The sequence below is a fragment of the Phascolarctos cinereus genome, unplaced genomic scaffold (assembly GCF_003287225.1).
Source record: "Phascolarctos cinereus isolate Bilbo 61053 unplaced genomic scaffold, phaCin_HiC Scaffold_4;HRSCAF=312, whole genome shotgun sequence".
Taxonomy (NCBI): Eukaryota; Metazoa; Chordata; class Mammalia; order Diprotodontia; family Phascolarctidae; genus Phascolarctos; species Phascolarctos cinereus.
In genome coordinates this window covers 145,293,782-145,308,210 of record NW_027555847.1, presented here as the reverse complement: position 1 = coordinate 145,308,210, position 14,429 = coordinate 145,293,782, and the positions used below count along the sequence as shown (strand labels likewise).

At 35.2% G+C, this 14,429-nt stretch overlaps 1 protein-coding gene across 1 annotated transcript in view; it reads left to right on the top strand.

Moving 5' to 3' along the window:
• Positions 1-13,684, top strand: part of TGFBR1 (transforming growth factor beta receptor 1) — a 73,285-nt gene extending 59,601 nt beyond the window's left edge. The window contains exons 7-9 of the mRNA XM_020995548.2: positions 5,897-6,021; positions 8,175-8,305; positions 9,256-13,684. Coding sequence (XP_020851207.1) covers positions 5,897-6,021; positions 8,175-8,305; positions 9,256-9,381 — 382 coding nt within the window. The 3' untranslated portion in view covers positions 9,382-13,684. The remainder of the gene's footprint in view (positions 1-5,896; positions 6,022-8,174; positions 8,306-9,255) is intronic.
• The last annotated feature ends 745 nt before the right edge of the window (positions 13,685-14,429 follow it).

Sequence of the window (14,429 nt, the reverse complement as noted above, 5' to 3'; positions counted from 1 at the left end):
TGCCTCTCTTGAGTCTTGTATTTGAAGATCAAATTTTCTATTGAGCGCTGGTCTTTTCATCAGGAAAGTCTTGAAGTGCCCTGTTTTATTGAATATCCATCTCTTTGCCTGAAAGATTATGCTCAGTTTTGCTGGGTAGCTGATCCTTGGTTGTAATCTAAACTCCTTTGCCTTATGGAATATCATATTCCAAGCTCTCCAATCTTTTATTTATTCATTTTGGTGAGGCAGTTGGGGTTAAGTGACTTGCCCAGAGTCACACAGGTAGTAAGTGTTATGTGTTTGAGCCACAGTTGAACTCGGGTCTTCCTGACTTCAAGGCCAGTGCTCTATCCACTGCACTACCTAGCTACCTCCTCTCTGATCTTTTAATGTAGAAGCTGTAAGGTCCTATGTAATTCTCACTGTGGTTCCATGGTATTTGAATTGTTTTTTTCTGGCTGCTTGCAGTATTTTCTCCTTGACCTGATAATTCTGGAATTTGGCTATAATATTCCTTGACGTTTTCAATTTGGGATCTCTTTCAGGAGGTGATCGGTGGATTTTTTCAATAACTATTTTACCCTCTGGTTCTAGGACCTCAGGGCACTTTTCCTTGATGATTTCTTGGAAGATGCTATCCAGGCTCTTTTTATCATGGCTTTCAGCTAGACTAATAATTCTTAAGTTATCTTTCCTGGACCTATTTTCCAGGTCAGTTATTTTTCCAGTGAGGTATTTTACGTTTTCTTCACTTTTTTCATTCTTTTGATTTTGACCGATTCTTGATGTCTCATGGAGTCATTAGCTTCCACTTGCCCAATTCTAATTTTTAAACTAATTGTTTTCTTCAGTAGCTTTTGTACCTCCTTTTCCATTTGGCCAATTCTACTTTCTGAGGACTTGTTTTCTACAGTCAATTTTTGTCCTTCCTTTTCCAAGCTCTTGACTCTTTCTTACATGCCTCTCATTTCCTTTCCCAATTTTTCTTCTACCTCTCTTATTTGACTTTTAAAATCCTTCTTGAGCTCTTTGAGGAAGTCTTTTTGGGCTTGAGACCACTTCATATTCCCCTTTGAGGTTTCAGATGTGGGTAAATTGACAATGCCGTTCTCTTCTTTCGAATTTGTGTTTTGATCCTTCCTATCCCTATAGTAAGAATCAATGGTCTTTGTTTTTCTATGATGCTTTTTGCTCATGGTGTTTGCCTTTTCCCTGGCTTTTAAAGTTGATCTCTGCTTCTGGGGCACAGGGGTCACTGTCCCACACTTCTTGTGCTGGGGGCCAGGGGTCTGGTTATTGGCTTTGTGTGCTGAGCTGGAGCTAGTGGTAGTGCCTGGTGTATGCTGAGGCCAGGTGTGGTTTTTTTGTGTTTCAGTGGGGTTACACTGAAGCTCATGGGGTGTAGTGTGGGGGTGGTCTGGCCACTGGAGGTCACCTCCTCACCCGGAGCTGCACTAGAGCACAGATAGGCTCAGCCCACTGGTAGAGGCCTGTCCACTGCACAGCTGGTGGTTCTCTGCACTGGTGCCTGCTGTTTCTCTGGCTGTGCCAAGGCAGACGGGGGATCTTGGTGTTCCATCTCCCTGGGGCTTGTCTCTGGCTTTCTGGGATGCCTTCCGTCTTATACTGGTCCCCTCCAACCACAGCAAGAGGGACCTTTCCTGTTAATCCTCATACCCTCATGAGCTAAAAAGCTGCTGTATTCTGTCTTTCTGCTGACTCCACTGTTCCAGATTTTTCCTGGGACAGTATTTTCTGGGGTTTTCAAGGTCGATAAGGGAAAGTGAGAATGACTTACTGCTTATTTCCACCATCATGGCTCCCAGAAGTAGCCTGGGATAATTTTTAAATGACATAAGAAAGTTTTTCTAGAACAGCCTTTAGTTTAGATTTTTGAGGCTGTTCAAAGTACCTCCCATAAATCCCTCTGAAACTCTAAGAATGCTAACAAAATGATCATTAATTAAACATTTCATTTATAGTGTTATTTTTATATTTTTTTTGTTTATTATTTTTTAGATAGGCCATGTTTTTGATACAGTAGAATTATCTGTATTTTTTTAGGAGACTCTAGTTTACTGCAAAAAAGAAATTACATTTACGATAATTTTAGAGGATTTTAATTTTTTAAGGGAGGCAGCTCTGTGTTCTGGTAAAATCAATGAATGTCAGGTCAGAAGATCTGTGTCCTAGTCCTGGACCTACCTCTAACTGGCTATACAATCTTGAGCAAATCTCTAGGGCTCACTTTTATTCATATGGAAAGGTGGTTTTGGGGTTGAATTGTGGAGGGCCTTGAATGTTAATCAGATAAATCTGGCCTTTTATTCAGTAAGCAGAGGGAAATTTGAAAAGTTTTGAGTAAAGGAGTAATATGGCTACAGTTATACAATAAAAGATTAATATGGCAACAGTGTATGTAAGGTAAATTTGGGAAGGGGTGGGGTGGATGAAGTAGGCATCCAAGAAGTTGACCAGACATGGTACCTACCATGATACCCACGATCTCTGCTACTGGGAAGATTGATGCTGGCAGATCTCTTAAACTCAGTGGGCTAAGTCAATCGGTATCCACTCAAAGTTTAGCATTGGTATGGTGAAACCCCAGGAAGCAGGGAACCATCAGGTTGCCTAAAAAGAAACAAACTAGCCCAAGATGAAGATTGGAGAGTCAGAGCTCCTGTGGCAAATGGAGTGGGCCTGGGCCTGTGAGTGGCCCTTGCACTTCCAGCCTAGGAGAAATAGGGAGACCCAGGTTTTTTTTTTTTTGGTTGTTGTTGTTTTGGTCTAAGGAGATAGTCTAAACAAGAAAGAAATGGCTTTAAGCAGAAGTCAGGTTAAGGCTACTCTATGTCTGTAGTCTTAGACGAGAGAAAATGAGAGCTTTGGAACAGAGTGCAAATACTAGAAATGAAGACAAAGGGAGAGATATTTTGAAGGTAGAAAATATGGGTCCTATCACCTTATTAAATGAGGGAGTAAGGGATAGGAAAGAACTAAGTTGACTCCACATTCGAAGCCTGAGTTTTCTGAGAGGATATGACAGGTTCCCTGGTTCTGTCCTTTGCAGCCCATCAAAGTAAGTCTAATCCCTCCTCCATCTAATAGTCCTTCAGATATCATGTATCCCCTCCAGTCTTTCTGGCTACACACTCAGCATCTCTGAGGCTCCTTCTAGTTATACTGGAATGACATGGTCTGAAGGCATTTCCTATTCTAGTTATCCTCTTCTTAATGCTCTCCAGCTCATCACTGCCCTTTTTCAAAGTGAGGTACCCAGAACTGAATGCAGCACTCAAGATGTGGTGGGACCAGGGGAGAGGACAGCTAGACCATCACCTCCTTCATCCTGATTGCACTAGTCTTTCTGGAGTGCTATATCATACTTTTTGGCTCAGCTTATTTTCCACTAAAATCTCCAGATTTTTCAAACTTATTAGTTTCTGTCCTGTGTTCTAGCTTGCCAAATTTTTTTTTGCTGATACTGGCATTCATTGTGATTGCTCTATCTCCTAGATTTGTGTTATCTGCGTGTTTGATGAGAATGATTTAGTTTGTATAGGAATCATCATTGAAGTCATGACAATGGATAAGATCATCAGGAGATACTGGAAATGCTAACAGTTAGGGAGTAAGAGGGTTCTTTTCCTGTGGAGTTGGTAGGGGGAGCACACGAGAAGTGACAGTGGTTTTTTTTTTTTAAAAACACCAGCAAAATTATTTTAAAAATGAAAGGAACCAATGAACTAGAGTCATAGGTTCCTAGAGTGAGCAATACTATCCCCCAAGGGGTGCTGAAATGATCCAAGGAGGTGGTAGTAGCCTCGGATACAATTGGAGGCCATTGGAAAGAACAGAAGATAAGAAAATTTTGAAAAACCATTTGTACACGTTTCTTCTGTTGTATAACAGAGTTAAAGTCGTAGTGGTTATATTGCTTTCCATATCAACACACGAAATCCAAGTTATAACCAGTAAGTGGTCAAGTCCACCAACAGTTCTTAATAAGTGTGTTGTACATTGTTGGGAAGTCCAGCATGCATCAGCAGGAATATGTGCGTGTAATGGCTTGTTTACAGTATGATACTATGTGGTTACATGACACAATATTGCACCATCAAAATTTCAGTTCAGGGGGAAAAAAACACAAATTTATAATAAATTTAAGATGCATCTTTTTTTAAAATTTATATATTTTTTAAATGATGCAAATTTCAAAAACCAAACTGTTAAAAGGTTTTTAAAGGAAGTAGATTTCTAGGGGAGCACTGAGTAATTTTTTTTTCTTTTTGTTGAGGCAATTGGGATTAAATGACTTGCCCAGGGTCACACAGCTAATAAGTGTCAAGTGTCTGAGGCCAGATTTGAACTCAGGTCCTTCTGATTCCAAGGCCAGAGCTCTATTCACTGCACCACCTAGCTGCCCTATATACATACATACATACATACACACACACACACACACACACATGTACATATGTACATATGCACACATATATACACACATGTGTGTATCTGTATAGATATACATACATACACATATGTACATATACATGCATACACACACTTGTGTGCGTGTGTGTGTGTGTGTGTATTTTTTATTTTTAGGGAGGCAGTAGGCCAAATAAGTTTGGGAATCTCTGAACTAGACTGAAGAATGGATTAGGGAAGTTCAAGTGAGAGCCCGAGTGTTGTTATAGAAGCTGTGAGAAGAGAGTGCCAGGAAGGAAAATCAACTTCAGTGACAAATGTAGCAGAAATATCACTAAGAAACTGAGGAAAGGGCTTAAATCTCGAATCTTCTACTCTCAGTCTTTGTCATCCAGATCTTTCTTTGTTGCAGCTAGCTAACTCAGCAGTCTCTCTTTATCAAGCGATCAGTGCTGCGTAATATATGAATCATTTTGCCACTGATAGAATGCTATAATATATTAAGTTAGAATGGTATAATTAAAAAAATTTTTTTGGTCTGAACTCAATTTCATTAGTGTTAAACTCTTTGTGAAAAAAATTTTCTCTACCAACACAGATGGTTCTACTCTGCACCTTTATGTACTTAGAGAGTTGCCTGGGTCAGTGAGATCTTAAATATTCACATAGCCAGTAAGTATCAGAGGTAGGACAATATTAAAAGCTAAAATTTTAATATACATAATGAAGCAGTTAAGATAACAAGGGTTAGCAGTTGAGTTAAGGATGTTACCAGTTCAACCATATATCAAGTTTGAATATGGAAAAGGATCCAGAGATTGATGTTTTCCATGAGTAAATAATTTAGCACAGCCAGTGCACATGTCATTTTCCTGCTAGGCACTGAGAACAATGCCTTTATAATAAGAATAAGAATAGAGAAGAAGACATTTTATTTGTTTAATAATCAGGTACCTTCATACTTTGTATATCGTGTATTGACACAGGTAACCCTTAATTGGCTTATCTACTTTAAGGGCATTTGATGGTTTTTCACATGTAATTTTTCAGTGTAGAGATGGATGGATTCTGAAGAATTTTATTTTATATATTGGTTGCTTGCTGGAAATAAAAGATTATAAAATGTTTTTAAATAAGGGGGGGCAGGAAATCATTCAGGTGTTTTTGAATACTCTTCCCTTCTATGCTATGATTACAGATTTCCCTGTCTTCTTTTAAGCCCCAACTAAAATCTCACCTTCTACAGGAAGCCTTCCCTAATCTCCTCCTAAGTCCAGTATCATTTCCTCTGTTATTTCTTTTTTTTTTTCTTTTGTATTTGGCTTGCTTGGTATATATTTGTTTTCATGCTGTCTCTCCCATTTGATTGTAGGCTCCTTGAGGGCAAGGACTGTCTTTTGCCTCTTTTTTGTGTCCCCAGCTCTTAGCGTGGTACCTAGCATATAAAAGACTCCTAATATTTATTGATTGATTTTTTAAATAGGTACATGGCCCCTGAAGTTCTAGATGATTCCATAAATATGAAACACTTTGAATCATTCAAACGTGCTGACATCTATGCAATGGGATTGGTTTTCTGGGAAATAGCTCGAAGATGTTCAATTGGTGGTAAGTTACAGTTTTACATAATTATGTGAATATTATCTCACTACTTCAAAGGGTTGTGAGAAATGTACTTTCTTAAAAACTGCAAAGGACTACAGAAAATAAAGCTTATTTAGTAAATCTACTACTTAAGCCATTTTACTTGGGTAATCACTTAATTCCAATTAAAAATGAAAGAAAATAACCTGCTTCCAAGTGCCTCTGTGTCTCCATTTACCTTTTCCTGTTCTAATGTTTGGAGACATCTGACTATTAGGAATAAATTAAATTCATGTTATACTGGATTTATCCATAGAACAGTTACCTGCCTAAGAAATGGGTTGTTACTTAGGAATCTACCTTTATGTATGTGGATCGTACCTTGAACTGGCAAGAATTTCATCAGGTATTTGTCTCAACAGATAAGCTCATTCCAAAGAAATTTTCTCACTTAAAACAAACATCAATTCTTATAACACTCTTATTTCTATTCCTCTTATTTCTTTTATGATATATGTACTTAACTTTAGAACATGTCATTATACTTAGTATTTTTTGTTCTCACTCATTTAACAATCAGCATAGATTGATATATGTATGCCATATACCCATTTTAAAACATAGTAACATTTCAAAGAAATTATTTTTTAGAAATGTAATAATAGGGCATTTGCTAGTAGAATGGGTCCAGAGAGAAGATAGATTGAAGCAGTTACCTCTGTTCTAGAACTCAATGCCAGACAGGAGATGGTGCTGATATTCTCCTCCTTGTTCCCAAATCACTAGTATCAAATACATTTATGCAGTCTACTCATACGCCCCTCACATCCCATTGAAATAGCTGGGGCAGCTCCTAGAACTCAATCTTTCTTTTAGCCTTCTGGGTTCTAGGACCTCTCATAAGCTGATAGAGTGTGTCTTCATTAAATGTCTTGTGACTTGGGCGTTTTGGAACTGTTGGTTCCCAGTCCGCCACCTGGATGGATGCATGTGTAACGAAAGCAGATGTATAAATTTTTAAAGTGTCTTTTTTTTTTTGATAATTTTAATGTATTGGATGAGGAGGATGGGGTGGGGAGGAAGAATTCTGCCCTTTTAAAGTAGCATGAAATCATGCTGTAATATCTAAAAATAAAATAAACAGGAGGGAAGGGAATCCATACAGAAGATTTCTCCATGTTGTAAAAGAGCAGATTATTGAGACAAACCAAACATAAGCCCAAATAAAAAACTTTAAAACTAAGTCATGTATTCTGGGTAGAGAAGACAAATACTAATTAGTAAAGAGGTCTATTTATTTTTGTGCGTGATATAAATGTGTACAAATATTGCACCCATAGATGACATATGGCAATTTTTTATATAGCAATGTGTAGTGTAAGATGTGCTCTTAAAGAAGTGTATCTGCATCTAATGTATATCACACTACCATAGGTGCATAGAAAGGGATATATACAAATAGATACATACATCGATATACTTTATTAATTTGCTAGCACATATATATCAGATAACATGTAATAGTGATATATAGGTAATATAAACATCAATATACCAATTTATTGTTGAAGTATTTGAATAGACATTATCTTTGTTCCTTTTATTTATCTTAGAAATTAGTGCTGTATATGCTGTCAAATTAAGAAGTGTATCTATTTGTATTTATTTCATGTTTGTGTTTACTTATAGGCAATGTGCATTATACTAGTATATAAATACATGCTATAAATATGTATATATTATATACACATATATCACAGGCTATTAATTTTATTTTCATGTGATAATATAAATGCAAGGCAACATGACATCATGGATAGAGGATTGGCCTTAGACTTAGAAGAAGCTAGGTTCAGGTCCTGCTTCTAACACATTGTAGTTGTGTGACCCTGTACAAACACTTTACCTCTCTATAGCCCTAAAACCTTTGCTTTGGTTGACTCAGTGGTGGAAATTTCCCAAACCAAGGAAAACAAAAATTATTATATTATTTTTGTTCAGTCACTTGACCTAGAGTGCTGACATGTCCTTTGTTTTAAAAGATAAAGCGTATTTCCCTAATCTGAAGAAATTGTTATGGTAGACAAAGAACAATTATCCCTGATTAATTCCAACTTATAGTACTTATTTTATAGGGTGCACATCTCAAATTGTATATATATTTTTAAACAATATAGGAATTCATGAAGACTACCAGCTGCCTTATTATGATCTCGTACCTTCTGATCCATCAGTGGATGAAATGCGGAAAGTTGTTTGTGAACAGAAGTTACGGCCAAATATTCCAAATCGATGGCAGAGTTGTGAAGTAAGTATTACTTAAAATTACTGTATAATTTTTAACTTCCAATATTTAGGGAAAGTTCCATTTTTTGCATTGAAGACAAGCATTATAATAAAATGACTTACATATGAACTAATTTAAATGCATGGAGATAAATGGCCATTGACATTTTGGTTGGACACCAGTTTATTCAGAACAAGCCATACTGCTTGAAGACACACCTACTTAAGCCTTCCCACAGCCAATATCTTAAAATCATAAATTCCTTTTGCCCTCTTTGCCATTTTACCAAGACTGTTGTGGAAGAAGTAGTAGAAACCTAGCATCTCAGCTCCTATTTCCATTGCAGCTCTCTAGTAGAGATACTTGAACATTTTGAATAGGATGCTTGGATAAAGACAGTGTAAGCATGCAATTATACTACCACTATCCAAATGTTTATTTCTTTTCACAAATACACCTGGAGTAAGATATGGAGCTGGTATGCCAAACAGTGTATTTCCCATTCAGTATAGAGTAGTTCTCTTGGTTATCTAAGTACTTTTATCATGGTCAAGTAGATGATGAACTCCTTTGGAGAGGTTAATTAGCATTTTGTTAATGAGCAATTATGACTGGAGCTTATAACATTCTTTTGAAAGTAGTATTTAGTATTCAAAATTAACTTAACTGTAAGTTTTGTAATATTGCATTAGAAAAATCAGAATTAAATTAGATTGGTTCTATTTTTAAGTTTAAAAACTGAAACATTTAAATTTTGTGGGATATAAAGTATGTGATTTTGGACTAGTCATTTTAGTTCTCTGTACCTACATTTCCTCTTCTATAAAATGGGTACAGTATCCATTCTTGTCCTCTTTATGATATTATATATTTATGCCTCTTACATCACAGTATGTACCTCTAAACAAAAGTATTAAGGTTATTGTCTGGTTCACCTATGAAAGTATCGATTTTGTTTTCTGTTCCTGCAGGCCTTGCGAGTGATGGCCAAAATTATGCGAGAATGTTGGTATGCCAATGGAGCAGCTAGGCTTACAGCTTTACGTATTAAGAAAACATTATCACAGCTCAGTCAACAGGAGGGCATAAAAATGTAATTCAACGTTTCAGCTGAATAACACTCTAGATCCATATCTATTCCTGGGTTTTCGTTTGGAAGGTCAGTTGTTCTACCTCACTGAGAGGGAACAAAAGGATATTGCCTCCTTTTGGAACATGGAAGTAACAGTGGATTACTAACCCCCAGGATTACTGTGGACCCAAGAAGAAGCTGTGTGGGTTCTTCTGTGCACTATGAACACCTCTTTCCCGGGACAGTTACAAAAAAAGTTGTGTAGTCTCTTTATTTTTATTAACATGAAAGTTGTTTTTTAAAAGTTGATTGCCAGTCTTAACTTTAGTTAACTCTGCTAAAGATTTATCTTTTTAAAAAGGGGAGCTGAATTGTACAGGATGTTATTATTAACATAAGTGATTTAATCCTGGTTAGTACAATCTCAAAGTATTCTGAACCACTAAAATTATCCTTGATTCAGACTTTGAATGTACTGCAGTTTAATTTTCAGGATCTTTTAAAATGGAACTACCCTTATAAAATTCTTATTTGAATTTTAAAATGACCTCATCGAAGAGAACTTAATTTATGCAGTTATATTTTGTATACTATTATTTCACTTATTCAGAATCACAAGCCTTCAAAATGAAATTGTACTATACCAGTAAGTGCCACTTCTGTGTCTTTCTAATTCAAATTAGTAAAATTGTAGAAAGTCTGCTTGCGTAATCAGATCTGCAGAGGCTAAATTGAAAAGGTTAATTTAGCTGATTGAAAATACATAGTATTTTTGGCATATAATTATACCATTCTTAAAAATCTTACCAAAATATGCTTTTAAACCACTATGGAAATTAGATAGTATTAAAGTTAGCTAATTTAGTTATGGTCACATTTTAACAATATGCTATTGAGTTTTAATTGTGATATCTATAGAGTTTTTTAAAATCAAGTGGCACTCTTTAGATGCTTATAGTACTTTAATAATTTAAAATGAGCATAAAGACTAATTTTTAAAAGGGAAAGTTTGCTATATTTAGCTGCTTGTAAAAAGGTGTTTATGTGTGGCTCTATAAACTTTTTTTCTTTATCTGATCAAAAACTGTTGGGGTTTTTTTTTAAACAATGTAATTAATTACCACACTGTTAAAACTTCAGCGGATTTTTTTTTCCTTAGAAAAGTTAAAGCAGTTTATAGGTTGAAAGATAATGGTTGTACAAGATACAAATGCATCAGTTAAGTAAAAGTAAACTTGTCCTGTGGCTTCTGTTGATATTTTTGTAATCAAGTTGAAGCTAGGGTGCTTTTTGAGGTATTGTTAGAACCTGGAAGGTGATGAAGCTTTTAATTCAACTTTTCCTCTTTGTAATATGAGCAGAATATTACAACATGCTTAATATGTATTTGAATTTAATTTACCACTTGGTGTTTAAGACAGAAAAATCTGAAAGTATCGAGTGAATTTCAACATTCATAAATGTTTTTTAAATCAAGTACATAAATTTGTCACAGACTTCAAATTAATGAGTTGAGTTTACAGCTGCCCTTTTCTTTCAGCGCTATAAAATCTTTTCAGTGTTTTCCCAGTTTTCCAAGTTTTTATTTAATCACTGTGATTTATCCAGTTCTAAAAAACACCCCTCAAGATAACTGTAATAAGTTGTCTTTGAATTTATAGTGTTATCCATTTTAAAATAAATAATTGAAATAACTTTATGGTATTTTTATTTTAAAAATGATAGCCATGCAGCTGAATAGAAGTTGCATAACAATATCTTGTCTCTTAAAATCTGACAGGACAAATTTGAGAGACAGTTAATCCAAAACCAAAGTAATATTAGAATTAAGTGACATGTTATTTACAGATTTAGCATTTATTTCACTTATTTAAATACATTGTGAGCGAAACCATGATTAGTAGCCACTAATACATACAGCATAGTATTCTAATTTGCATAAATTTGGGCTTTTTTTCCTCCCTGTCGTTATCCCAAAAAAAGTTTGTTTGGGAGATTCATTTTTTGTAATTGTTATATTATTAAACAAGAAATAGGTACATCTAGCTTTGTGAAAACTTTAAAAAATTAAGATTTGTAAACTCAATTCATTTGCTTTTATTAAATTCAGGGGACCAATACATTTTATCATTTAAAAGATTTTATATCATTTTTGAATATGCCAAAATTTATTGTCTAATTAAAAAATTATAGTGCATGATTTCATGATTTGTAAAGGGTAAAATTTCAACAAAGAACATATTTAATATCATTAGAAGGAAGGTTGAATTAACATTAGACTGTTCCTGGCTACCTAGGCATAGTAGGCATAGATACACTTTTCTTAAATCAGGGATTTCAGTTAGCAGATTTCTTTATTAGGTTCTAACATAGTTTTATTTATGACTACAACTTACTGTTTGGGCCAATGATAGTTTACATAACCCCAAATTATCTAATATTGGAAAAGATGACTTAAAAGTAAAAATGAACATTTGTGAGGCAATAACTGTAAGTGAAAATAGCCTGATGGTGTTAGTTTGGTAATATGGAAACAGTTGCCTTCTTGCATGCTGTTTACATTTCATATATTTAATCCTAAAAATAGATAACATGAGTTAAAATGTCATCTGTCCAAAAACTCCATCCATCCCCAACCTGGAAAGGGAGCCACAAAACAGAGCATATGTTGTGTCCACAAGCAGCACCAGATCTACAGTGTTATCTTTGCCAACTCTTTAATTTAGAGTCTACAACTTTTTCTTAATGAATTTCTTTGGGTTTTCCTGGAATCAGCTTATGGTTGCTGACTGAAGTCCATTGTTTAACAGCATCCCTTAATTCTCGGTGAGTGAGCCATGACACAGTGGCAACCAGTTTTCAGATTAACCAGGCGTTATTAAAATCTGCCAACAGATCACAGCCTTCTGGGTGGAGCTCTCCACCCTGAAACTCCTACAGACTTGTATGAGATTTGGGGAGATGAGAGAGGTTGCCAGTTGTGGCAGTGCTGATTGAGCTGGAAATCATGAAAAGCACAGGGGAGACTCTAGGTCCAGTAGTGGTGTGGGAGCTATGCCTTTGCCTCAGCCAGGTTCATCATACAATCAAAAAGTGCCTACACTAAAGCAAGAATGGACATTTCTGTAATAAATACTAAATTTACCTTCCCTTAAACTAAATTTAGAAGGGTTAATTAGCCTGTCATTTTGGATTATGTGAACCAGTGTTTCCTAGTTCCTACTCAAAAAAGGTATGCACATTAAAAGTGTGAGCAAAAAAGTAAAACAAAATCTGTGTTACTTTTTGCTATGTTTCATCAATATTTCATTCATGTCCTATTGAACCAGTGATTGAAAGTCAAATGTTAAAGGTATTTCTTTTGTTTGGCAAATGGGAAAGAATATTCTTGTTCCATTTTAGCAGATTTCTAGTCTAGTTGAAAAGAAAATGACAGTTCTCAGATGGTTTCAGTTCTTTAAGAGTAGTACTGGATTGGACTGCCACTGATGCTTTGAGGGACCGTTTGGAATGCTGGAATACTTCTGTATGCTAGAATGCTGGATTTCTTGGATATTTCAGAGATTATAGTACAACATTGGCACTTCTCACTCCAATGCTAAATTTTTGTGTGTGTTGTTATACATTTAAAAATGTGGCTAATAACATTTGACTCTTTGTAGAGCATAAGCTTGCATTAATTTTTCTAAACAAAATTTGTAAAATAAGTCATGAACCATTTTTTATATCCTTTTTCACATCGTGCCATTGAAAATTATTATAGAGGTATTTGGTGTTAATTTACATGTAAAGAAAATGCTTCAATATATCATTTGCTTTAAACCTAAATTACCTCCTGAAAGACCAAGGTACATTTACCTCATCGTGTATATAATGTTTTAATATTTGTCAGAACATTCTCTTGATTTGCAGTTGTTTCTATAAACTATGGGTATTATATCGCTAAATTTACAACTCCAATGGTACTGTTGTTTATAATTGTGCCCCATATGACACCATCTATCCTTTCTATTTTCTGTATTTTATTGTATTTTTGCAAATTGTTGTGGCTTTCAATATAGCATATGCCCTTCTAGAGATGTACAAATTATGCCCTGTATAAAATTTACATTTTAGGTGATTAAATTTGCAAAGCTTATTACAGATGACAAAAAAAATCACAAACTCCATTTCCCCATAAGATTTTGGAAATTATATATTGTATTTGTAGTACATACCCAAAATGGATTTGTAAGTAGGAAGTAGAAGAGTAATGCTTATGTTAGCATTTAACACTACAATAGAAAGGTTAAAGCAATGCAAATAAACTACTCTTTTTCCAAGCACTATTATAAGTTTAATGTGTGTTAATTTTACTATACACTATGATCTCAAGCAGAAATGAGCTTTCCTTATTAAGAAACTTATATGTATAAAACAAGTGGAGGACAGGGACTTTTAGGTAAGATGGTGAAGTAGTTGTGTTTAAGGCCAGCTTTCCTTTATCACCTCGTAAGAACAAGAAAAGCAGCATATAAATGGGGGGTGGGGAGTGGGAGAGGGCAATACAAAATAAATATCCAAGGAACATTTCATAAAAACATAGCAGAGACTAGAGAAAGGAATAAGCAATAGTGTTACTATTCTAAAATAGCAATAAATATTAGGTAACAAAAGACAGCAAGTAGAAATCTCCAGAGGAAAGGAATAATACTGCAGTAAGAACTAGACCCCACATCCCCCCTGAAATGAGACACGAACAACTTTGAAAAACTCCAAAATGATTTTTAAATCAACATTTTTTTGGGGGGACAATACAAGGATGGAAAATTGACCTATTACTAATAAAAGGACAAGAGAATTGATGATTTAGAACAAAGGGTTAAATCTTAAAGCAATGTACAGTAAAAATGGCAGGGTGTAGTGTACATTTGAAAGCTGGCAAAGTAAGATATTTGAAGTCCTCACAAACCAAATGTAATCATAGGGCTTATAGACCTATCTTGACTGGTCTCCCAGAAAACCATAGCGAAAGGGGCATATTTCAGAAAATCATGCAAAAATACTACAGTGAAGATAACAATCCACAGACTA